General features: G+C 46.5%; 1 protein-coding gene across 1 annotated transcript in view; it reads right to left on the bottom strand.

Moving 5' to 3' along the window:
* Positions 1-26,411, bottom strand: part of SORCS3 (sortilin related VPS10 domain containing receptor 3) — a 642,617-nt gene extending 616,206 nt beyond the window's left edge. Inside the window, exon 1 of the mRNA XM_055424699.2 lies at positions 25,785-26,411. Coding sequence (XP_055280674.2) covers positions 25,785-26,411 — 627 coding nt within the window. The remainder of the gene's footprint in view (positions 1-25,784) is intronic.
* Between the last annotated feature and the right edge of the window lie 647 nt (positions 26,412-27,058).

Below are 27,058 nucleotides of genomic sequence, written 5' to 3'. Positions count from 1 at the left end.
ATTCCCTCCTCTCCTCTCCCCCTCGTCCTGTCTGATGCTATGATGCTACAATCCAGTCTCTGTGACTCGGGACTGTCTCCATGGTGATGAGCAGTGATGTCATAAAGGGGGGATTGTTACAGGGCTGAATGAAATCTGGCACCAGATGCACCCTGCCTCCTTATATAAGGGGGGGTGGGGGACAAGCCCGTGGACACATCTCAGAAAATGGGAAACCGAATCACCCGAGGGATGGCAAGGGACGACCAGAGGGAGAGAAAGTTCCAATCCCTTCCACACAATAGCAGCCCCATTTGGAAAAGAATGGATTTAACAGACCTCACTAAGACAAGAATCGTGTTTCGCCAAAGAAAACAAAAGGAACAAACGAGAGGCAGCAAATACCGAAGACTCCACCTTCTGGTCTAGGAAGACCCAAGCTCACAGAGGCTGCATCCACCAAAGTCCACTGCACTGTTTATTGAATAAAAAGCTACCAACTCTTCCCTGCCAGAGCCTTCGATTGTCATGTGAGTCTGACTGCTCCAAAGACAGACCATGGTAATTGTCAGCCCAGCATGCATTTTGAAAGTAAAAAGTCTCACCAGAAAAACAGCAGCCAACGTCAGCTTAATTTCTAAGAGGAACTCAAGCCATCTTATTAAGAAAATTCTCAGAGGAGATTTTATTCAAAGGAGCATCCTGCAATGCCATCTCTAGGTTCTACAAAAGTAAGCCCGGTCTTGTCTGCACAGCTGGAGGAAGGAGACCTTTACCCAGATGAGCAACACTTGCAAGGACAGAAGCACTGGTCGCACTGGAAAGGCCTGGTCAGGGTGCTCATTGTCAAGGCCAGGTCCCTCTGTGCGTATCCCTTGAAATTACAGATTGAGTGACTGACACAATTGTAAGTGCCAAGGAACAGGCTCTTCTCAATAAAAGGTTTCCCTTGGTCCCACAGTAGGTTCTGGGAGCCAGTGCTTTAGCCACTGCAGAGTCCCCTTTTCCTTCTCTAGGCCGCTGGTTCTTCTGAATGCTCTGCTCCTGGCAAGTTCGGTCCACAGCAGTAACTAAATACATGTGTCGTGCGCATGTACTTTTATGACCTTCATCATTATTTATGAATTAAATTCAAAGGGAAGTCATATCCATCCAGGAAACCTGACATATGCTTTTCTATACCCACATATGCATGTAGTTCAGATAACTCTGCTCTTATTATTCTGGATAGGAGGAGGCCATGCTTTCCAGATGTCAGTAAAGGCAGAAACGAGCCAGTTGTCTTGTCTCAGAGAAAGTCAAGTGGCCTGAGGGCCCCAATTCCAGGCCACTCTCCAGTCCCCAAACATAATCTCTCATGCCTCCCAAGCTTGGCCAATGCTGTCCTCTTGACCAAGAATGTCCCTCACCCCCATCCTACCCTCACAGCCCCCGCAACTATAAGATCTGGGTTCTGGTCAAACAGCCTAGATCCTCCTTTCTGAATGTTTCCTTCCAAGAAGGAGTCCCTCCCTCCTTCACTGCCATCTCCTCCCTTACAAGCAGGGGCTCTTGAGGGCAAGAACCATTCCTGGAGCATGAAAACATGTTCCAGCCTCTGCAATAGACATATGCCCAGGTGGATGGGGGAACAGGAACCAAGACCCTTGAGTTCTGCAAATCTTCACTGCCAACTTCAAAATAAAAGTCGATTTTTAAAATCGAGTTTTGGTGACTCTGGTGACTAATTTTATGGACAAAGTTCCCTTAATAAGATCAAAGAGGAGCAAGGTAGTCCAATGAGAAGGGCTGGGACTCTGGAGCCCCAAACTCTGGTTCTGAGACACCGAGCAAATGGTATATCCTCCGGGAGGTTTATCCTCCAATTTTCTCATCTGTAATGACAGAAAAGGGTGGAAGCCTCAACTCAAAGTCCAGTTCTAACACTCTAACTCACTGAAGCAGCATGTGGCACTTCCACATCCTGCAACAAGAGCATGTTATGTTTCAAGGATGATTCCTCGAGGCATTGCGCTGCACTCCAGGGTGGATGTTGTCTCTTTCAGTCTCTCTTAAAGTCCTGCCTCCTGGTTAGTGCTCACAATGCACTGTAGGCTGGAGATGGATGATAATTCCCCAGGAAGGGCATGCCATAAAGACAAATGGAACCACTGCCCTTGTTAATGCCACATCACCAGAAGAAAGAGTCCCCACTCTGCCCAAACACTTCTGAGCATAACCTTGGCCCGGTCCCAGGCACCAGCTAAGCTCTCCTCTAGTCTAGGGTAAGCGGGGCTAATTTCATTATTTTGCAAACACATCTCTGTGTACCTGTATATTCTGTCACTCTCCTTGTCCATGACAAACGTCTGGCATAAAAATTACCTTCAGAAATGTGTTAAGGCAGACAGCAAGCATATCCAGAGGCCTGGGGAAGGTGAGAAAACTGGAGATTGGTGGAGTTGTTCTTCATTACTGTGCATCAGACAAATAAAAGGAGAAAGAAAAGTGGGGGTGCCAGGGTGAAGGAAAAAACTGATGGTTCATTCACCAGCAGCATGCATGTGCTGAAAGTCTATCCTAGTTGCTCAGCAACCAAGAAAAAGCATTTCAGAGAGCAAGGGGCTAATTGGATAAATGAATTAATTAGACACTTCCGGAGCCAGTGCCATAAATGACGACAGGCTTGGGTGGCCAGTTTTCTGCTAGTAAAGTACCTTCGATCTTTGCCTCTGCTTTGGTCCAGCAAATTTAGGGAGCTGGGAAGAGTGAGAGGCAGGTAATAATGTGTCAGAGATGCTACCTTAGGAGGAGCAGGTGATGAAGGAAACCCCAGTCTTGGGGGAGAAGTTGAACTAAATAACCTCTGAGGTCTCCTTAGACTCTAACATTTGATCAGTTTTGCTCTGCAGGTAGAGAGTGGGGGAAAGGACTGAATCTCCACTCTAGCAGCCTGAGGATAACTTTTTTCCCACACCATCCAGTGGGGTTTCCTTATGCTGTGTTTAAAGGAAGCAGGTTCCCATGAAAGCCGATAGAAGGCAGTTGTTGAGGAGTTTGTGTGGAAAATGAGATGTTTTGTTGGTGGCTGCTTTTCCCTGCTCAGCTTTGCTTCCTCCCGTTGGCTTGCTTTAATTACAGCAGAACCCCACTGCTTCCTTTAATGATGGAGAGGCCGCTCCTGCACAGAGCTCACAGAAGAGAGGAGAGCACAGGCAAGGGGTCCTGCTGGTGGGAAGAGAACAGACCCAGGGCAAGGAGGGAGGGTGGCCAGCAGCTGCCGGAGCCCATCTCTCAGCTCCACTGGCCCCTGCAGTGAGAGGAGAGGAAAGAGAAGAGTTAGGGATGGGGTAGGAGAAAGCAGAAGAGAGAAACAAACTGCAAGTCTCAACACTTGCTCAGATGCATGCATGCATTCAAAGTCGCTTCAGTCATGCCTGACTCTTTGCAACCCTACGGACTGTAGCCGGCCAGGCTCCTCTGTCCGTGGGATTCTCCTGGCAAGAATACTAGAATGGGTTGCCATGCCCTCCTCCAGGGGATCTTCCCAACCCAGGGGTTGAACCTGCGTCCCCTGAGACTCCTGCATTGCAAGCAAATTCTTTACCATTGAGCCACCAGGGAAGCCCAATTGCTCAGTGAATTCAGCGAAGACAATCAATTTAAGTGTCTGTCAACTGATGAGTGGATAAAGAAAATGCAGTATTTATATATAACAAAATATTTTTCAGCCTTAAAAAAAAAAGTAAATCCTACCATCTGCAACCTGGAGGACATTATTTCTAAGTAAAATAAGGCAGGCGCAGAAAGGCAAAGACCGTATGCTCTGTCTTATGCATGGAATCTCAGAAAGTCAAACTCACAGAAGCAGAGGGTAGAATGGTAGTTGTTGAGGGCTGCTGCTGCTGCTGCTCAGTCACTTCAGTCGTGTCCGACTCTCTGTGACCCCATGACAGAAGCCCACCAGGCTCCCTCATCCCTGGGATTCTCCAGGCAAGAACACTGGAGTGGGTTGCCATTTCCTTCTCCAATGTGTGAAAGTGAAAAGTGAAAGTGAAGTTGCTCAGTTGTGTCCGACCCTTAGCGACCCCATGGACTGCAGCCTACCAGGTTCCTCCATCCATGGGATTTTCTAGGCAAGAGTACTGGAGTGGCTTGCCAGTGCCTTCTCCATGTTGAGGGCTAGGAGGTGGGATAAACGGGGAGATGTTGGCCACAATACAGAGTTTCAGTTAAGAGTTCTGATGAACAGCATGGTGAGGATAGTTAACAATACTGTAGTGTATACTTGAAACTTGCTAGTAGAATAGATCCTAATGTCTTCACCAAATAGAGAGTAACTATATGAAGTGATGGGTATGTCCATTAGCTTGATTGTTGTAATCATTTCACAATGCACATGAGCATCAAAACATTACACTGCCCACCTTAAATGTGTACAATCTTTATCTGTCAATTATACCTCCAAAAGGCTGGGGGAAAATCAAATAAAATGCAAATATCTCAGGAAAATGAAGGGAAGAATAAAGGACTAGTATCAGAGGGTTCTCTCAGAGCAGGAAGAGTGAGGAACATGGAGAGTGGTGGGCAGAGGGGAGGGTAAGAGCCAGGGTGCTTTTCCCAGCATCACTTTCTTTTCTTATTTCTCTTTAATAAACACTGGTCCAGCCCCCAGGCCTGGGAGTTGACAGGGTCTCTGGGTCGGGAAGATCCCCTGGAGAAGTAAATGGCAACCCACTCCAGTACTCTTGCCTGGAAAATTCCATGGACGGAGGAGCCTGGTAGGCTCCTCCATGGGGTTGCAATGAGTCGGACATGACTGAGCGACTTCACTTTCTGGGGCATTTGAAATCTCCTCCTGCCCCTGGAAATTTCACCCTCTATTCAAGCGCTAACCCATAGGGTGACCCCACTTTAAATACTAAAATTCACAAGAAACAATGAGTCCTATCCATTCACAAAGGATTTAGGATAGACTTGTTAAAAGCAGGATCAATTCTCTCTAAAAGCCTGTTTTTAGGAAACCACTTAAATTTAAAACAAGAAGAGGGGGCTGTAAGACAGAGTTCCACAAAACAGAGCTGTGCAGCAGGTGGACACAAGTGTTTCATCCTCAGGGTCACCTGCTGTTCTCTAAAGACACTTACCTCTACCCTCTTACCATTGCCACTCCCTTCAGGAGAAATTCAAATAGGGTTGAATCTGAGATTAAAGAGAAAAAGAAGGCTATTGATGAGTCTTAGTTCACCCCTCTAGCCATTACAGGATCATTTCCCACTGTGCAGGGCTTTTCTCTGCTGGAGCATTTCATGAGTCCCTCCTCCCCCAACCCTGAGGAAGGGAAGTGGCATCTTTCTCCTCCCCTTAAAATACACATCCTCACAGTGGCGAAAACGGCTCTCAGGAGTCAGATCTACCAGGAGGTGAAAGTGAAAGTGTTAGTCACTCAGTTGTGTCCTACTTTTTGTGACCCCGTAGATTATAGTCTGACAGGCTCTTCCATCCACGGGATTCTCTAGGCAAGAATCCTGGAGTGGATATCTATCCCTTCTCCAGGGGATCTTCCTGACCCAGAGATTGAACCCAGGTCTCCTGCACTATAGGTGGATTCTTTACCATCTGAGCAACCCAGGAAGCCCCAACCAGGAGGCAGACCAAGCTAATCTTCAGGACCTCTCATCACCTAATAATCACCCCATTTTCAAGCATACACCTTGTCAAACATTTCAAATTCACCAAATCCCCACATTGGTGTGCAAAATAAGGATTATAATTCAGCTAAATAAAAGAGACAGCTTGGTTTCAGAAAAGAAACTACCCAAAGTCACAGCTGGTCAGTGATGGAGCTAAGTATCAAGGTGAGGTCCATCTACCTAAACATGACTCTTCCACCTAAAGCACCCAGCTTCTGTCTCCCCAGAAGTCATCTAATTTATTCATTCCATCCTACTGGGAGAAAAAAAAAGCCCAAGACTGTATTAAGAACTTAATGGGAAACAAGAACATCAAAGTGCCAAAAAAGATCAGTGGATTAGGAATCAGATAGATAGACATTAGTATGGGTTCTTCCACTATCTTGGTGAATTTAAACACTCTGCAGTTTCTCTTAGCCATATTTTTCATACCTGGAAAAGGACATGGTTAGATCATTAAGTGTTCTTTCTAGCTTTAAAATATGACCTCTGAATTATTTATATTCTCAGAGAATCTTGGAGAGGACAATGTTTAACCCAAAGGAATGACTCGAATTCTCAAGTTTCTGCCCCCCCATAAAAAAAAGATTGAGCACAGAATCCTTTCTTCTGCCCTCTAAAGTCACATCTCAAGCATGAGCAACTTTTCTTATGATTTGGTAGCCACAGCACTCCCTCACACGTGTCTGGAAGTGTATAGTTTATAATGTCCTTTCAAACATATGATTTCATTTTGATCCCTCCAACTATTACACAGATGAGAAAACAAGTCTCCATGTTGACTGACTCGGACCATTTCATAAAGCTGGTAGAAGGTGATATAGAGACTGGCTTTCCAGGTCCAGTTTAGTCACAAGCAAAAGGGATGCTCCTGAGTGTACCCTGTACTTGGATCCAGAGTCTTCTGCAGCCTGAGCCTGTTCATACAACCACTAAGCTATGACCATCATCATCCCCATTAATCTCTTTTGAGGCCACAATAGACACTAAGTAATAGTTGTTGAAATAACTAATGAAGGATGCTAGTACTCTTTCAACACATACACTTGAAAATCTGCCAACTCCATCTCCAGGTCAGATCAGCTCGGTTTAGAGGCATGTGTGCATTAACACTCACATGCACACATGCATGACCTCCGCACAGTTTTCTCTCCTTACCTCCACTCCTGAAAAGGCCCACTGAGAAGCATTTTATCCCAGACATGATTCGTTCAGTATCCCTCAGTCCAAAGTGTGAAGAGGCTGACTGAGGCGGGGGATCGTCAAGGAGCAAGAGTGCTTCTCTACTGCCTGCCTGTGTTCAGTCACGTGGTGTTTCATACAACATCATCAGCTCTGCCCCCAACTCCATTTCTTTAAAAATTCATAAGTGTGCAAAAAAACAGGAAAGAAAAACACAAAACAAAACCAGAAGAGGGAAAAGGCAATCTTGAAATCCATTCGACTGAAGAAGCATATGTTCCTGCAGGCATAGTAGGTATTAATAATTCAACAAAATATTACAGTAATTACTATACTTTGCAAAATCACAACAGTGCACTTTAGTACAACTCCTACCAATCTCCTTGCAACTGCCATTAATAAATAAAACACAATTCCCTGTATTAAATTTGTTGTTTAAAAGCTAAATATTTTATCAGAATGTATTTTAAATAATCCATCAAGACCAAGAAAATCCCTGGCCCCACATTACTCCCCTGTTTAAGTGAAACCCCATCTGTCTGGCTAGAGGAGAAATTGACTTTGACTCTATCAAGAATACACTGAGTGTCAAGGCTGGAAAGCCCTCTTGGAAGGACCTGAGGACTGCTCAGCTCACACACTCTGCTGGAATCTGGTCAAGCTGTTGGAAAGAGAGTGAGAAAGGAGGAAGAAAAAGAGTGGGAGATGAATTCTTTTGAACCATGAATCTGACCTACTTCATTCAGCTCCAGGAAAAGAAGCCACGAACTATAAAGAGAGGTGAGTGGCAGGAAACCACCAAAAAGACACACACTTAAGTATAGCCTTGAACATGTATGAGGCTCATGATCTTGAAATACAAGTGAGCCTCCCTTTGCACTGCAGTCATGGTCCCACGTTTGCTGCATCCGGTCTTTCAAGTTCTTGATTTTATCTGCTGTATCAACTTTTGCTGCAAAAGTGCTGCAGAACAAATCACTCAAATCTCAGTCTTTTTCAAAAAATAAATATCAATCATTTATTCTCACAACAGGAAGCTGGGGCTTGGCTGCACAGTCTTGCTGCCCATGGCTGGGCTGGGCTTGGATGGAAGTAGCTACAGACGACTTGTCTCCCGTTCTCTACCCCGGACTGGTGGGCCAACCTGGGCATGTTTTTCTCATGGCTACTGCAGAGGTGCAAGACAGCAGGTAGATACCCAATGCCTTCTGATAACTAAGCTTAGAACTACCAGTACTTTTATTGGCCAAAGCAAGTCACAAGGCCAAACTCAAGGTTAGGAGATAAGGAAGAAAGTCCCACCCATAGAGAAAGGGCATTGCAAAAGCCCAATACTAAGGGACTTAGAGAAAGAGTGAAGAATTAGAGAGAGAAGCCAACAACACAACCAAGCACGCCTGCTAAATAGTTCTCCAGTTGGTTTCTTCTCACCACTTACACTGCCACCACCCAAGCCACCATCCTCTTTAGGCATTGCAACACTCTGGTCTCCTCGAATCCAGACTTTTCTCCCTCCAACCCATCAGTCAGTCAGTCAGTTGGTAAGACATGTCCTACTCTTTGCATCCCCATGGACAGTAGCCTGCCAGGCCCCTCTGTCCATGTGATCTTCCAAGAAAGAATACTGAAGTGGGTTGCCATTTCCTCCTCCAAGGTATCTTTATGACCCAGGGATGAATCTGCATCTCCCAGCTGTATCTCCTGCACTGGTAGGCAGATTCTTTACCACTTGAACCACCTGGGAAACCCAACCCACAGGGTGGTCAAATTTAATTATATGACTCTCCTACTTTGAACATTCCCAAGGCTTACCCCTTTGCTCTTAGGATAAAGAATAAACTCCTTCCACTGAGCCCATATCGCCTTTCTTGGTCCAACCCATGCCTGTCTATCTTGATTCATCTCCCACCAGCCCCTAGCCCACAAAGCCTCTGCTCCAGTCACTCTGTCCTTCTTTCTGTTCCTTTCAGAAACCCCAGTCCTTCATGCCACAGAAGCTGGGTATCCAAGACACTCTGCCCATTCCTCTTCAGCTAACTAATTGTACTCATCTGCTTCTGCCTCTCTGCCCTCTCCCAGGTAAACATCCTTGGTGAACCTCTGACAGTATCATGAACCTCTCCTTCAGAGCTCAGCATTATGTACTCAGAGCCCAGCAGCACCTGGCACATAGACGGCACACCACAAATATCTGTTGAATATCAACAACATTTCTTAAAGCTATTTTAATTATTTTAAAATAAAAGATGGCTGCAGATGGTTACTGCAGCCATGAAATTAAAAGACATTTGCTCCTTGGAAGAAAAGTTATGACCAACCTAGACAGCATGTTAAAAAGCACAGACATTACTTTGCCAACAAAGGTCCATCTAGTCAAAGCTATGGTTTTTCCAGTAGTCATGTATGGATATGAGAGTTGGACTATAAATAAAGCTGAGCACTGAAGAATTGATGGTTTTGAACTGTGCTGTAGGAGAGGATTCTTGAGAATCCCTTGGACAGCAGGGAGATCCAACCAGTCCATCCTAAAGGAATATTGGCTGATATATATCTGAATATATACTACTACTGAATATTCATTGGAAGGACTGATGCTGAATCTGAAATTCCAATCCTTTGACCACCTGATGCAAAGAACTGACTCATTTGAAAAGGCTCATGCTGGGAAAGATTGAAGGCAGGAGAAGGGGATGACAGAGGATGAGATGGTTGGATGGCATCACCAACTCAACGGACATGAGTCTGAGTAAACTCCGGGAGTTGGTGATGGACAGGGAGGCCTGGCGTGCTGCAGTCCATGCAGTTGCAAAGAGTCGAACACAACTGAGCAACTGAACTGAACTGAAGACTACCTCATCTGGTTGTGCTATATATTAAAGATATTCAGATAGTGTGTCTATGGCAAATTGCTTCAGAGAGTATTTAATTTCCCCACACCACACTGCTGATTTTGTATAAATGTGGTTTTAATGCACGAGGTTCCCTTAAAGCGTTGGGCCTCAATAATAGGAACAAAGCCATGATGTCCCATGTTAGGCATCCCCTTTCCCCATGCTCACCAGTTCCCTGAGGGGGAAAACACACATCATCCAAAAACAGCAAACTATGCAGAATCAGCAAGTACTCGAAGAATGTCAAAGACCCAGGGGGAATTTTTTTGACCTTACATTTCTATGTCCAGATGAGCCATCAAAGCCATGTGAGATAAAAATGAATTTTAGACATATCAACAATGAAAATAAAAGTATCACTCAAGCACTGGGTGACTATATAACATACCATCCAAGGTGGGATCATTTGAGAGTTAAAATAACCTAGTAATATTTATGTCAAGACACAGGAACAAGTCAGGACATTCTTCTGCATTCTCTGAGAAAGAACACTTGAAGATCTACCACAGAAAAATGGAATGCAATCCAAAAAAACGAGGAATGGAATTCAAGAAACAGAGGCACCAATCCAGGAGTAGAAATAAATAGAAATATCAAGATGACAACAAGGAGGCAAGCCTTGAAAGAAATCAGTACAAATTAGAATATCCATTAATGATACAATTAAGAAGCTGGACTATCTTAGTACCAGGGTGAAAAAATAGATGCTTCTTTTGTCTTCCTATGAGGAACATTCTCATTGAGTGACACAGATTTAGTTATTAGGATTACATCTATTTCTAATCATGCTACTGAACTTTTTTGTAGATAATAAAACAATCATAATATTTTAAACATTTTATGAGTTTCCATTTACTGCGGTCTTGATTACATTCAGTGTATTTCTTAAGAATGTTCATATTTAGCACATATTTTACATGATCTCACATATTTCTTTGCAATATTTGTCTAATATGTGAGTCCCACACACAAGACCATAAACTTTTGGGGTATCCAGTCAGCGTCATACACTTTTCTGTACATCCTGCATCACTAGGCATATAGTAGATGGTCTCCCAAACACTTCATATTATCTGAAAGGTATAAAGCATTCAATACAGGTCAAGTCCTGGAACAAATGCTGTTTTTTTAAAAGACATCAAATTACACTCCTATCTGAGAATTTTATGATATCAGATGTGACTTGAAGTAAATTGTACATCATGCCTGGAATAAGAATCTCAAGGTTTTTGTTTTTGCTTTTTTTAGCAGCATGGTATGCATGCTAATGAAAGTGTTTCATTTGTGCTGGGAGATATGGGAGAAAGCAAAAGAAATGTGTGATTTCAAATTTGCTGCATAAGGACCTCCAGCTACTCAAAGAACGAAGGAGAGGTGACGTGAACTAACACCATGAGATCACATTGCCCCTGTTAACAGCGCTTTGAAAAGTACTCTTTTCAAAAGGCTGCAGTAGCTCATTATTTAACTGTGACATAAGCAGAGCAAATAGCATTGTCCCCATTTCACACATAAAGAAATGACTGACCTGATACTACATCTAGCTAGTGGTGATATGGGTCTGCATCAAGAGTTACATAACTCTTTCATTTATAGATAAGAAAACCAGATCCCAGAATAAACAAGTAACTTAATTAGCATCACACTAAGCAAACAAGTTATTGAATGAATGAAAGTATATCTGTTTTGGATAAGACCAAATTTATACATGTTTAAAAAAAGCATCTTCCAATTTTTTAAAATCATAGTTCTAGACCCCTTCCTTACTAATGTACCCATTAAAATTTGTTTTATTCACAGATAAATAAGCTACTACACCTGGAAGGATCTTCAATCTCTTACACCTAAAAAACAGGTGACTTGCAGAAAAGAGTAAATGTAAACCAGAAGGCAGCTACACATCCCAACTCCCAGGCCAGTGTTCTTTCCAGACTCTCAAGATGCCCCACACTAAGGATATCTCAGATGGGGAGATACCAACTGTAAGCTCAGCCGCTTCCTGCCAAAATCTTCACAAAGTCCAAGAAAAAAAGAATCACATCTTATTCCCAGGCCAGAAATCATGCCCCAGCAGGTATGGATCCAAATATGAGGGAGACCAGCCTGGCAGGCTACAGTCCACGAGGTCACAGAGTCAGACACAACTGAGAGACTGAACGACAACAACACATCATGAAGAACAAGTCCATGACACACAGGTGCATGTATGGCTGAGTCCCTTCACTATCCACCTGAAACTATCACAACATTGTTATTAAAAAAAAAAGAAGCAGCAGCAGCCTATGCCCTGGGGTGGGGTGTGGTTCCTCAGCTCTGAGAAGTGACAGTGAAAGCTAATTTGGAGGTATGCATCCCCTCCTCAAACCCCCACACCATATTCTTGCCACTCGCTATAACCTGGGCTCCTTCCCTGTGGAAGGAGCCAACCCAAAAGGAAGACACTTTCTCAGTGCCTCCATCTCCCACTTGGTACCGAGTCTGTACCATGGTGGGGCCAGATGCAGAACTTTAAAAGGGTAAGGGAATACCTGAGGATAATCTTAAGTGTCAACCTGACCGTGCCATGGGGTGTCCAGATATCTGACAAACAATATACTGACAGTCCATATAATCAAAGCTATGGTTTTTTCAGTAGTCAAGTATGGATGTGAGAGTTGGACCATAAAAAAGGCTGAGTATAAAAAAATTGATGCTTTTGAACTATAGCGTTGGAGAAAACTCTTGAGAGTCCCTTGGACTGCAAGATCAAACCAGTCAATCCTAAAGGAAATCAACCCTGAATATTCATTAGAAGAACCGAGGCTGAAGCTGAAGCACCAATATGTGGCCACCTGATGTGAAGAGCCAACTCCTTAGAAAAGATCCTGATGCTGGGAAAGACTGAAAGCAGGAAGAGAAGGGGACGACAGAGCAGGAGGTGGTTGGATGGCATCACTGACTCAATGGACATGAGTTTGAGCAAGCTCCAGAAGATGGTGAAGGACAGGGAAGTGTGGCATGCTGCAGTCCATGGGGTCACCAAAAGTCAGACAGGACTGAGCAATTGAACAAAAACAACAACAAAATATGAACGTGTCTGTGAAGGGGACTCATTTGAAAAGACTCTGATGCTGGGAGGGATTGGGGGCAGGAGGAGAAGGGGACGACAGAGAATGAGATGGCTGGATGGCATCACCGACTCGGTGGACATGAGTTTGAGTGAACTCCAGGAGTTGGTGATGGACAGGGAGGCCTGGCGTGCTACAGTCCATGGGGTCGCAAAGAGTCGGACACAACTGAGCAACTGAACTGAACTGAACTGAAGGGGTTCCTGGAGGAGCTCAGCATATGAATTGGTAGACTAAGTAAAGCAGATTGCCCTCCCAGCATGGGCGGGCCTCATTCAACCCCCTCTAGGCCTAAATAGAATAAAAAGGCTGAGTAAGAAGAGATTCTATCTCCTTGTCTGTCTTTAAATTGGGACACTGGCCTCCTCCTGCCTTCAGATATGGACTCAGATGGGAACTATAGCATCAGTAGTAGTAAATCAGTAAATCTCTCCTGGATTTCCAGCTGTTAATGCTGGCTGCGGACCCTCAGCTTCCATGACAGTATCAGCCAATTCCTTACAGTAAATCTCTCAGATATATATATCTGAGAAATTTACTTTGAGAGAGATGTATATCCTACTGGTTCTGTTTCACTGAAGACCCAGGCTAACACTCAGAAATAACTAAAGGTATTAGTTCCCTTTCCTCCAGAAACATACTCTGAAACAAAGCCTGGAGTTCAAGTACAGTTGACCCTTGAACAATACAGGTTTTAACAGTGTGGGTTCACTTATACTTGGATTTTTCTCAGCAAACATGTACTACAGGATCTGTGTGCTTGGTTGAATCCACAGACATGAGCTTTGAATACTGGAGGGCCAGCTGTAAAGTTATACATAGATTTGAAACTGCACGGAGAGCCATTCCCCTAACCCCCACCTTACTGAAGGGTCAAATGTAACTTATTTGGGAGGTGATCGAGGAAATACTGACTGAGCTAGAGACAGCAGAGGGCCATGGGAAGGTAGCCAACAAGACAAGCAAATTACCACTTTAGGCATCTGCCACTTAATCCCAGTGAGGGCTTCTGAAAGATAGTGTAGGAAACAAGCTTCAGAGTTACCCTACCCCAAAGGGAAAGGGAGCTGGGATATTTATCCACCAACTTCCAGTAGTCATTATCAGGTGGCTGCTCCCTACTTCTTGATGGAAATCAACTCCCTGCTTCAAACCTGCACCTGTGTGATCGAAGCTCCAGGCAGCACACGGTCCCTGGTGCTGGTAGTCAGAAGTCAGTCCCATTTGCAGACAAATGGCAGGTGCAGAGAGCAGGGTACCAACAGATCTGCTGCAAAAGGACAGACACTCAATCCACCCCATCTCCTGCCTAAGTGATAATGAGAACTAACATCTTTAACCAGTGTAATACCTATTACACTACCCCCTTCACAGTATTACCTATAAGATTCACAACATCCCTACAATTTCAGGATTATCCCCATTTTACAGCCAGTGAAACTAAGGTTCAGAGACTTCCCTGGAATCACTGTAGTTTGGGTACCTTCTCATAAGAGGAAAAAAAAAATCTGAGTTTTGAGAAATCTTCCAGTGAAAAGTTTTCTTTCAAGCATGAATAACATTGAAAGCAACATAGTGATGTAAGCAACTCTTTTGCCTCTAAAGATTCTTTCCTCTACCTGCCACCAGCCTAGAACACAAGATTCTCTGCATCTCCAGTACCACGGCCTCCAAATCGCAACGAGCTCCCTCCATACGTGTAATCACATTCAGATACAGCAGCTTGAGTGACTGCAAAAAAAAATGTTCAACTCTGTAATTGTTCTCCATTTCCTACTGAGAACAGATTTTAAAAGGAAAAAGTTCATTTCTTATGCAGCAGTGTGATCTTTAACCTGATTCTAACCATCTGGAAGAAAAAGTGCCTCTCTCACCATAGGTGCCAAGAAGGCTTTGAGAGGACTGAGTCAGGTATGTGGGGCCTGAGAGCCAGGGAGAGAGAACTGTGATGCCCCCCAGGGAGTAGATCCTGTGTCTGGAGGCAGCAAGAAGAAATCAGATTCTTCCCCATTCCCAAGACAGTCATTCTTTACCCAGGTAGTTTTACGTATTTAAGAACTTATTTATGTCATTCAGCTCAGTAAGCTTCTGTTGACTGACCGCCGTGCACAAGACAGTGAGAGGCACCAAGTCAGGAAATGCAGCAGAGACGGGGGAACCAAGCCTGAGCGTCACTTCCGGATTAATTTGTATCTAGAGTTTTAGTTGAGTCATTTGTGGGTTGAATGGACTGCAGAGTGGATGCATTTTACAAACACCCATGCCCTTCTTTCTGCAGGAAGGGACTGAATGATCAGCCCCCCAGGACTCAGCTCCTTGGTTGTTAATCAAATGTTCACCCACGGTCAAGCCCTCCCACAATGAGCTCGCAGGCTACTACGGCTCTTCCTCACTCCTTTGAAACAATTCCTCAGGCAGTATTTGTTTTATTATTTCAGTCTACTTATTTTCACTTCTTTCCCAGGGCAACACTCCCTCTAGTGTCTGTGTAGGGATCTCAGGTCCCATTCCTGCTGCACAGGGTGCAGACAAAAAAGGGAATTTAAGCCTGCACCTGGATGCATGTGGATCACAACAAAATATTCACGGGTTTGGCCAATATGATGATTCTGGGAAAGAAGCTACAGATATTCTACAATGAGTTCCAGCCACAGATGTTCCCATCTCACGCCAGGCACAGAGCAGAGGTAGGAGACAGAGAGGAAGAACAAACCCAGAGCATCAGGGTCCATCCCTTGATGGAATGAGTCTTTGGATGAAATGAGTCTTTTGCACTCTAGACTCTTCTTGTCTGCCAGTTCCAGTAGCCCTGTGTCCTCTTTTCTTAAAGCTACATGTTTCACTCACTTCCTTCAAGAAGTCTTCCATGATTAGCTGTGAGGTATAATCACGGATGCCCAAGCCAAGAGAAGCTACTCTTCATCTTTCTGGATGCCTTTCTCAGAACTCCACTCAATGAAAGCCCTGAAAAAATGTTCTACTTAATAGTTATCTATCAGTGTAATCGTTAAGTTGACCCTACCCATCTGATTCTAATCATTTCTAAGAAAATCCTGAGTATGAGCTTCAAGCAGCCACGTCCGGTCACACTTCCCCCTCTCCCTCTCCGTGACTGTCCCCTTCAGTGTGACACAGAAGGCAGATAACACAGACTCGTCTGAGTCGGGACAGGGACTATGGCTGGCAGTTGAAACAAGTGCCTCACTGAGAACTAGGTTCTAGCCGAGGCTTAGGGATCAGCTCACTGGGAAACGGGACAACTACCTCCTTTCTCCGCTTCCGTGTTTCCTTCTGAAAATGAAGAGAAAGCCCCATTCAATATAAGAATAACAATTCAACCAATTAAATATCTGGAGGACTAACTACAGGTCAGGTGCTTCGGTCAACACTTTGCTAAGTACAGTATCTCATTTAATTCTTAAAATAGCCCAATGTGAGAATTACTATTTTATCACTTCTTTTATGGATTTGACAAATAGACAAGAGAGGGTGACAACTTGCCTAACGTCACACAGCTATTAAGAGACAGAGGTAGACAGCCCAATTTAAAAATGGGCAGAACTGAACAGACATTTCTTCAAAGAAGACAGACAGATGGCTAATGGGCACATGAAAAGATGCTCAACACCGCTAATCATCAGGGAAATGCAAATCAAAACCACACTGAGCTATCACCTCGCACCTATCAGAAGGTCTATCACCAAAAAGAATAGAAGTAGATGTTGGCAATATGTGAAGAAAAGGGACTCCTTTTACACTTTTGGTGGGAATGTAAATTGGTTCAGCCACTCCGGAAAACAACATGGAGGTTTCTCAAAAAACTAAAAATAGAACCATCTTATGACCCAAAAATTCCACTCGCGGGCATATATCAAAAACAAAACAAAACAAAAAATTAACTCAAAAAGATATATGCACTCCAATGTTCATAGCAGCACTATTTACAATTGCTAAGAAGTGGAAGCAACCTAAAAGTTCATCAGCAGATGAATGGATGAAGAAGATGTGATGGTGGTGTGTATCTGTATGTGTATATACAAAATGGAATACTGCTGCTGCTGCTAAGTCGCTTCAGTCGTGTCCGACTCTGTGCGACCCCATAGACAGCAGCCCACCAGGCTCCCCCGTCCCTGGGATTCTCCAGGCAAGAACACTGGAGTGGTCAGCCATAGAAAAGAATGAAATTTTGCCATTTGCAGCAACATGGGTGGACTTAGAGGGCATTATGCTAAACGAAATAAGTCAGAGAAAGACTAATAGTGTATGACATCACTTCTATATAGGATTTAAAAATATATAACAAACTAGTAACTCTAACAGAAAAGAACCAGACTCACAGATACAGAGAACAAACTCATGGCTACCAATAAGGAGAGGGAAGTGGGAGGAGGAGTCTAGGGGCAGGGGATTAAGAGAGACAAGCTATTAGATATAAAATAAGCTATAAGGAAATACTATACAACACAGGGAAGATAGCCAATATTGTATAATAACTACAAATGGAAAATAACCTTTAAAAATTGTGAATCACTGTATTGTATACCTATAATTTATCAATCACTACAGATGCTGATTGCAGCCATGAAATTAAAAGACACTTACCCGTTGGAAGGAAAGTTATGACCAACCTTGATAGTGTATTAAAAAGCAGAGACATTACTTTGCCAACCAAGGTCCGTCTAGTCAAGGCTATGGTTTTTCCCGTGGTCATGTATGGATGTGAGAGTTGGACTGTGAGGAAAGCTGATTGCCGAAGAACTGATGCTTTTGAACTGTGGTGTTGGAGAAGACTCTTGAGAGTCCCTTGGACTGCAGGGAGATCCAACCAGTCCATTCTAAAGGAGATCAATCCTGGGTGTTCATTGGAAGGACTGATGGTAAAGCTGAAACTGCAGTACTTTGGCCACCTCATGCGACGAGTTGACTCATTGGAAAAGACTCTGATGCTAGGAAAGGTTGGGGGCGGGAGGAGAAGGGGATGACCAAGAATGAGATGGCTGGATGGCATCACCAACTCTGTGGACATGAGTTTGAGTGAACTCTGGGAGTTGGTGATGGACAGGGAGGCCTGGCGTGCTGTGATTCATGGGGTCGCGGAGATTCGGACATGACTGAGCAACTGAACTGAACTGAACTTATGAATTTTTATTTTTTATTTTTTTTTAATTTTTATTTAATAAATGGTACAAAGCACCATTCTTTTTGCAGCTTGAGACAGTTGTAAAATAACTTAGTGTAGCTTTTTGCAACTGTGTATTCTATAGTATTTTTTTCATTTGGTGAAATTTTAACTGTTAATGTTTATGGCATTTGTGCTTTATACTAATTTTTAAAACAGTGAATTAAACTTAACCCAAGAAAGAGAGCAAGAAAGACAGAGAAACAAAGACAGGATTCAAAGCTAGACATCTGGCTTCAGAACTTATGCTCCTGTTTCCTACATGGCTGTGTTTCTTGCTCCTAGTTTACTTCTATTCCTAGTATATCCTGAAAAGTATAATCCTGATTGCATTCATGATGAAAACTCTCAAGTATGCATTCACACAAGTCACACAGTCATATCCAGGCTAAATAACCTACAACCTAACAGGAGCCTTGATGATCCTATATAACTATGGTCAGCTTTTCCCCTAAGGTAGGTTTCTTCCAGCACAGGTCAAGTACCAGGCCCCTGCTTAGCAATGGGCACAGATTTGGTCACCAACAGCCCTGAACTGCTGGCCCTACTGTGCTCCGAGTCCTCTCACCCTAACCTAGTAGGGATGGTTTCCTCTGCTCCCCAGCAAGGAGTTCATACCAAGAAGCTACTTGTGCAATCCTGAAGTTCTCAGACTCCATTACTTTTTGGAAATTTACTATAGCATATTTATTAGCATACTATAAAGAACAGCATCTCCATAAATAATTAAACCCAAACTACACTGATCAAAACAAACGAGCAAAATGTTCCTGGTGATGCAACCAGACTTGGTTCACTCACTAACTCAAATGACGGGGTGTCTCACAAGAGGTCCCCATTAACAATGGTTAGTAAGATACAGACTTCCCAGGAAGGAGCTGGTACTTACTGTCTGCAGTCACTGCGGTGGGTAGGCAGGGTGGCCACAGGATACAGCCAGGGAGCAAGAGGGAGGAATCTATTCCTCAGTCTTTCCGGCTAGCCTTGTGTGTGCTCATCCTACGCCTCACTCTATCCAACCTATAAAATGGGCAGCACCCTACCTCACTTGAGTGAGTATAACAGAAAATGGTCTGTAAAAGCAAAAATGGAGAGAAGCAGGAGTGTGCAGAGGACAGCTATAGAAAGAAAGACCAGGAGAGAGTCCACACTGTAGGGTGCCACATTTCTGTCTGAACCTCATACCCTTCATCTCTCTGCTGAATGATGTGATGAAGACCGTTCCCAAGAGCACATCCAGCCTTGACATCCTGTTGGTCTAAGGTGTCCACAGCATCTCTCACAATGACACCCCTCCTCTGAGTTCACAGCCTGAAACAATCACTTGACAAATAATCACACATCACCCCGTGGCATCTGTCTTGTTGTCATGTGTTATTAAACTTTACAGAAGAGCAGCCTCATACCCAAAGCATATTAGAAGGACTTTGAGGCAAATGCCATCTTATCCTTCTTTGTCTCTCCATCACAGTCCTACCAACCCCACAGTCCCCAGAACCGTACCATACACCCAGTGAACACTAGGCAAATGGTTGAATATCTTATGTGAGTCCATCTGATCTCTCAAGTACATAAGGAAAAAGCCAGGATTGTTGACTAGTACCTATTTCCATCCTCTCATTAAGTGGGGGTAGAGATGTCTCTACATCTTCTGTTAAAAGTCATATATAAAACAATAAACCAAGTGTGTAAACTCAGCGCTTTTAAGAAACAGTGTCAGCTGTCCTCCCCGATCACCTAGGGCACTGTCCAGTTCCCAGGGTCAGTTCAGCAAGTACAGGCTGAGCTATGTGCCAAGCACTGGACCACATGTCACAAAGAACACACGAAAAAAGCAGAGCTCACAGTAGGTATGGGACATGGGGTGCTGTAGCAAGTATTTTAGCCCTCATCCCTCACCTTCAAAACACTCATAAAATAACCAAGTGATACCTAAATATAATCAAGAGTGTGGTACAATCTGTAAATTCTATAAACAGGAAAATAAATGCTTCTAGGAAAGGTTCTAAAGAGAATCATGTTTGGATCTTAAACTGAACCATAAGTAATGTATGTGTCTCCATAGAGGAAGAGGGGTATCCTGAGTGGAGAAGACCCTCACTCAGAGCAAAGGCTTGGAGTGAAGAAGCGGATGGGGACGATGAAGGGGCTGCCTTGGCTAGAGTGAAGGGGTCTATCAGGGAACAGTCAAACACAGAGCTGAAGAAGCAGGCCAGGACATATGCCGTGAGGGGCCTTGAATGCCAGGCTAAAGGACTTGAAATTCAAATTCAAGAAGCTAAAGGCTCTCAAGCTAGAATGGATCCCTACTGGGTGAAATGCTCCTGGATACAGCAGCTGTCAAGATATGAACAACCTGAGAAAATTATTGCTATCCCAAGGGACAAGGATTTCCAATTCCTTTGTAGCCTCTGCTCAGTGAGACTTGGGACCCACTGGGTCACTGACTTAGTCAAACCCAGTTGAGTTTCTCTACTGTACACAAGGCAGAACTCTCTCGTCTCCACTCTCTACCAACAAAGTCAGAGCAGCATCCAGACCTTTCAGTAACCCAGAGGAATAACCAAGGTGAGCTGAAGGCCATCTATCCCACAGTACCAATGATACTTACCCAAAGTGGCCTTCCGGGCACTGGCATGCTACACTTTCCAACTTCACAAGACCTCTTCCCCCAAACTTGCTGCAAATTAATCCTCTGACATCTTCTCCTCATAGGGAAGTGTCTCAAGCCAGCCAGGAGCTTCCCTGGTGGCTCAGATGGTAAAGTCTGCCTGCAACGCGGGAGACCCAGATTCGACCCCTGGGTCGGGAAGATCCCCTGGAGAAGAAAATGGCAACCCAATCCAGTAATCTTGTTTAGAAAATCCCAAGGATGGAGGAACCTGGTGGGCTACAGTCCATGGGATCACAAAGAGTCAGACACAACTAAGCAACTAACACTTCAAGTGAGCCAAGAGTTCAAAGGAAGCAGGAAATCAACAGTTAAATCAAGCCCCCAGGCCCTGGAGTACCTGGCCTTGGATAAACCCTTCGGACACAACCTCCTATTTCAGCATCCAGCTGTGTCACACCTCTCTGCGTCCTGTAGGATGATTCAGGGCCCACAGAGCATCCAGTTCCAAAGTTCCCCCAATTACAGTAAGAGATTTACCCTGCCCGAGGAAAAAGCACTTCTCCCTTCTACCCCCTGAGCCTTCTTGCCACCATACCCTCCCCTTAAATCCAACACAATCAGAGAAGTCACTTCCTGCGTGCCTTCTCTGCCAACTACAAAGCGAGTTCCAACCGCTGCATTTCTGAAATCATTAAATCAGGCCTCCCAATTAAGGAGTTTGCAACTTCTGCTCACCTTGGAAATCACTGCAGGATCTGAGAAGCAAATCACGGCCTGTAACCAACCAACTGGGCTATCAGAGAAAATGCAGAGCAGACAAACAGCCTGTGTGTGGCCACTCCACTCCCCGCCTCCCATCCCCAGGCTGACAGTGAGTGACCGGGAGCAATTAGTGCTGCTATGTCCCACAACATTTCCCAGCTCTGTCTCCACTGAGATGGCTTCCCTTGTAATATTAATTAAAAACAGATTCTTTTTGGCAAACCCCTGAAGAATGGCTCCAGTGGCAGGCTTCTTTATTAAGCCTCTGAGAAGACAAAATGCATTAAGATATTGTGACACGGGTACAGTGAGTGGGGATGAGAAGGCTAGACATCCCAGCCAAAAGCTATTTGAAAAATCTGTTTGGGAGCCACAATTAGATGCTCCAGTGAGTGAGACACAATTAATCTGATCAAATCTGTCACTATTTTGCACATTAGGAGTAAATATTTTAGAACGTTGTCCAGCTGAATTAGTTAAGAGCATGAAACCATGCCTGGGAGCATCTGGGTGTTCCACCTGCTGCTGTGCTCAGGGCAGGATAGGGACCTCCAGTTATCAGCATCTTCCCGTTTCTCTTCACCAAGGTGCAGCGTTGGGCACACGAATTAAAGACTATCTGGCAAGGCATCCCAACCAGGCACACTGCAGGGGCAGCACAGTGAACCGCAGGAAAGGCATGGGGATCAACCTATAGGAGGAGGCAGCATTTTCGCATCCCAGCACCGTGAACACACGAGGGATTCCCCCATCAAGGCTTCATAATGCTCAGGGGGCCTGGAAAGTGGGCTGTTATCTTCACAGCCTCCCTCTCTCCAGAGTCATTTGCCAACTCACTAACCAAGCAGGAAGGCATATTTCTTCTTTCGAAAGAAAAGAGCAGGCTGATGTGATTTTCTGTATCCCTGTAAGCCACAGGGTCTGGACTCCCTCTGGGTGTTTGTGAAACACTTTCTAGCCCATTAATCACCAGAATCCCAGCTGGAGACAACCAAAGAGAAAGGCAAATCACTCTTCCAGAGTACAGGCTTCAAGCCCAACTGCACTCTCCTTTCCCCCCCACCCCCGAAATAAAATGACAGAGCAAGAAAGGGCAGAGGGGAACCCAGACTCCATCTCCTCCTGACTCAAACCTGCTGGGCACTTCCTCTGTTGCCCACCAAGTCATGCCAGCCCCTCCTGGGACCAAAGTGAATATGTGACTCAAGCCTGGAATGAGACTCTCAACCCCTGGGCACATGCTGGGCACGTGGGGAAGGGGGTGGAGATCCTTCACTTGCACATCCATCTCCTCGTGAGCGTGCACATGTGCTCGATTGCTTCAGTCTTGTCTGACTCTCTGCAGCCCTGTGGACTGTAGCCCACCAGGCTCCTCTGTCCATGGGATTCTCCAGGCAAGGATATTGGAGTGGGTTGCCATGCCCTCCTCCAGCGGACCTTCCCAACCCAAGGACTGAACCCACATCTCCTGCGTTTCCTGCATTGCAGGAAAATTCCTTCCTCATTGAGCCACCTGGGAAGCCCCATCTCCTCATGCATGACCACAAATGGCCAGAGTAGAGTTCAATTTTCAGATCTATGGAGTAACTGGAAACTCTCCTCCAAAAGGAACTCACAGGAGGAATGTGGTCCACCAGAGGCAGTTGAGGAAGAGCAGCAAGCCCCACAATGTGTTAAGCATTAGAGTGGTGGCCTTCCTGCAGAAGGACATAGTTAACACTCAAGTCAGAAGGGAAGATGGAATTTTCTTTTCATGCCAAAAGAGCTTGAAACAAGGATCCATGTTCTCTGCCTGAGGACTTCTCCAACCAATGATGAAGGGACCTTCCAGAAGGAACATCCTCTCCATCACTCCTCACCCTGGCTTTTTTTTTTTTTTCCTAACAGCACCTTCTTTTGCTGACCTCAGGAAAGAAGGAGGGGAGAAAGAAATTGATAAGATTTTAAAAAAGAAAGAAAGAAACTGACTGGGTGATGTTGCAGAGATTGGTTTTCTAGCTACTCCCCCCGCCAGGGGTTGCTTCCTTAAAGTCTCCCAGAGGCAGGGCTGGGTGAGTGTGTTTGCCCATCTGCCTCAGGGCAAAACAGACTGACCCTTGAGGAAGCCTTTTCCACTGGAATTGCCTGTGAAGCATGGTCTAAAGAGGCAGTCCCTCTCTGCAGCAGAGAGAGGAGACACATGGAGTCCCCGCACTCACCTGTGCTGCCATGTCCTTTGCTCAGACAGTAAGTCTGGCCAGGAGGACAACCAATGAACCCCCGAGGGGGCTATTCCTGGACTGCCCAAATCTCATCGCTGTCACTAAGAACTCTAAGGCCAACTGGTCCGCTCCTCAGGCCCTTTGATCCCGCCTTTTTAACTGGAGAGCCATTTCCCAGGAGGGTATAGGGCTAGACTTGCCCCCTCACTTCCTCTGCTGGACAACTGCCTTGAAGACAGTCAGAGAAGGTCATGCACAAGTAACTACTATCTGCAGAAAGCATGTTGTAACGTCCCATCTTCAGGGAATTTGTCAACACACAGAAATGATCCTTAAAAACAGAAATCTAAGAGAACTCTTTCGTCAGAGTGAATTTATATCGTCCCAGCGTGGCACGCTAAAATCAAAGGACATCACCTCCTCCTTCTCCTCCTAGGGATACATTTGCTTCCACAAATGCAATCCATCCTCCTCACGGAGTAAGAACACGAACAAAATAATGCACACACACGTGATTGCTCATTCTCAAACCAAGAGAAGTTGAGAGTCACAAACCCTGCTGTCAGAAATTACATGTCGCTCTGTCTTTCTCCACCTCCCCCTGCCACACACACATACAATCCTCCCAGCTCCTGCAAGTCCTCAATCACCTATCCCTCGTACATGTCCACCCCCTAAGCCCAGAGTTGTCCACTCTGAAGCTGTGGGGGGGAGCCGCTCTGAGATGAAGCCACCCACTGCACTGCTGAGGAGCTGCTCTGCCCAAATGCTTCCAACCCAGGTTGGGTTGCCTGCTTGGTGCTGTATGTCTATAAGAACCAGGAAATCTGTGCTCGGTATTGTTGATGAGCCCCTAAGGACTCTTGCTTTCCTGTGAGTCACCCCCCGCACTGTTAAAATAAGGTGAGAATTTCCTAGGGAAATCTTTAATGTCAGTCATGAAGAGAAATACAAAGGGAGTGGAGGCGGTGCTTTCCCATTGAGTGAGTTCCCCAAAGCTGCAGGTACGGACATCCACCATCCTCCAGATTCTGCCCAGAGCCCCGGTTCTGATCTGATGCTATAAGCCAGAGAGGAGGAAAGGGTTTTTGCAGGATTGGTTGAAGTGGGGCCCAAGGCAAGCAGGGGAGTGGGGTAAATAGTCGGAGCCGTCCCCCACAGTTCCTGGGCTGGACTGCTCGCGCTGGCGGCCAGCTGGGGGCGGGGTGTAGAAGCCCCTCCCGGCATGTGCTGCGGGCTGCAGCAGCTGCCGGGGTAGATTGTATTCTGCGCCCTAAGGCCCGCCGCGAGCGCCCGGAGCCTCTGGAGCCGCCGGAGTGCACTCCAGGGCGCCACCTGTCGGTACAGCAGCTTCCCAGGGTAACCTGGCAGCCGAGAGAAAGACGTGGAGAGGCGCGTAGAAAGCCGCGGGACGCAACTCGACTCTGCGAGTTTGCAGTCGCAGTCCGCAGCGGCAGGGGCGGCTATGTGCTCAGTGACTTAATGTGCTTCTGCTTGCGTGAGAACAAGGGGTGCGGGACGGGTGTTGAATTTCACTTCACACTTTAAACTTTGTTTTCCCTGCCTCTCCTATAGCTTTGCAGGGCAGCTTCCTGGGTTTTGAAAGGGAAAGCTGATGTCAAGAAAGGCCCAGACTTGGGCCAACTTGGCCCAGCCTCCCGCTAAGACAGGACAAAGTGTGCCTGGGACCCAGGGCAGCATCCTAAGCGGGGCGGGCAGGAGTAGTCCTAATGGCACCATCTCCTGATTCTTTCCTGTGGTTGGAGGAGAGAGGGGAACCCCGGGCAGTCACAGGAGTCAGTCCTGTTCAGCGGTTCTTTCCCCACACGAGTATACTTCCCCGCCCAAGAATTCACGCGCACACGCACACCTGCCAGGACAACTGACTCCCCAAGCCGAGTACAAGAGAAAGTGATCACTGATCCGGATAAGGCGCCTCTTTTCCCCTCTTCCCTCCAGACAGCCCCAATCCTAGGGTCTCCGGTAAACAAATCCACAGGCTTAACAAACTCCGCTAACCTGTTGGGGGCGTGGGGAAAGCGGGATGCACCAGAGTTAAAGTCGAGGAGCCCCCTGCTCCTGCCTTCACCTCAACCTAGGGCAACTAACTGCCCCTCCTTCCCGCCCCCCGCCACCCGACCCCTATTTTCCTTTGCTGTTGGGAGACAGTGAGCTCCGCAGCCTGGTGGATACTCACGCTGCTGTTGTGTCCCGACCAGTGCACCATGGCTTGGTTGTGAGCCGAGTCCCCGGTAAGCGCGAACGAGGTGCTGGGTAACCGGAGCTCTTCGGCCGCGGAACCCCCGGTCCGTGGTGCCTTCACCTCCTCCCGGAGACCCTTGGCCAGAGGGCGGCTTCCTGTGGAACCATCGGCTAAGACAGTAGCCCGGGCATCCCCATGTTCCAGGGCACTAGGGGGCTGCGCCCGGCGACTCCTCCTCACGCCGCTAGGCTTGCCAGGAGTCGAGATGCCCGGTCCCCACCGCGAGCTTGCTGGAGACAGCCCTCCGGCTTCTCCGTGCTTCTTTCCGCCGCTGCCACTGCTCGGCTGGGGCAGCGGCTCTGGTCCCGGCCGGCGCTCCAGTGCGGCGCCTCTCCGCACAGTCGCCAGCTCCTCCGGCCACTGGCTTGCCATTGCCAGCGGTGAGAGACGAGGCAGCGCCGGGGACCGCGAAGCCAGAGCCGCTAGGCGCCCAGGACCGCCCGCGGTGTCCCAAGTGATCTCGGCGCCGGCCAGGACCCACGTCGACAGGAGCAGGAGCCCGGTCCGGGCGAGAGGCGCCCCGGGCCAGCCTGCAGGGCGCTCGGTGCGCGCCGCCTCCATCCCGCTGCGGCTGCCGCGGCTCAGGCTGGCAAGTGTGTGGCGCCCGCCGAGGTGCGGGTCCGGCGCAGGGGGTGTGCGCTGCGCGCGCCGGCGAACAAGCAAAACGAGTGTGTGTCGGGGGAGTGGGGAGGGGGCGGCCGGGAAGGAGGTGGCTCGGCCTGGTGCGTCTTGCTGGTCCTCTCCACTCTTCGCTCCTGGCTCTTGATCGCTGTCTCTCTCCTCCACAGGGTGATTCCAAAACGCGAGAAAAATTAATAAATACCCCGTAGGTGCTTTTTCATTTTCTTAAAACAAGATTCCCCCAAAATCTTCCCCGCCGAGCTGCTCCAGAAATTTTCTCAAAAGGAGTATTCAAAGGTAATAAGAAAATCCTCTTTTAAAATATGAAAAGCAACCCAATCCAGGAGGAGAGGCTGGCGACGGACCCCAAATCCGGAGGCTCTCTGAAACCCAGCCTCCAACCTGCTCTCGGCGAAGAGTTGGGAGCCGCTTCTGGCCACGTTTAGGGGGGTTACTCTTCGGTCATGCTGTGGGGGCGGGAGATGGCGCTCAGGGAAGGTGGGGGGGGTGTCTCGCGGGAGGAGGAGGAGTAAAGTGTTTTCAGCGCCAACTGTTCAGGTTGGGGAGCCTAAGGGGAGCCCGGAGTC

This window comes from Moschus berezovskii, chromosome 12 (genome assembly GCF_049115385.1).
Source record: "Moschus berezovskii isolate FMDL1 chromosome 12, NW_MosBer_1.0, whole genome shotgun sequence".
NCBI classification, from domain to species: domain Eukaryota; kingdom Metazoa; phylum Chordata; class Mammalia; order Artiodactyla; family Moschidae; genus Moschus; species Moschus berezovskii.
Note: the sequence above shows the minus strand (reverse complement) of the source record. Positions and strands in the feature narration are given on the sequence as shown.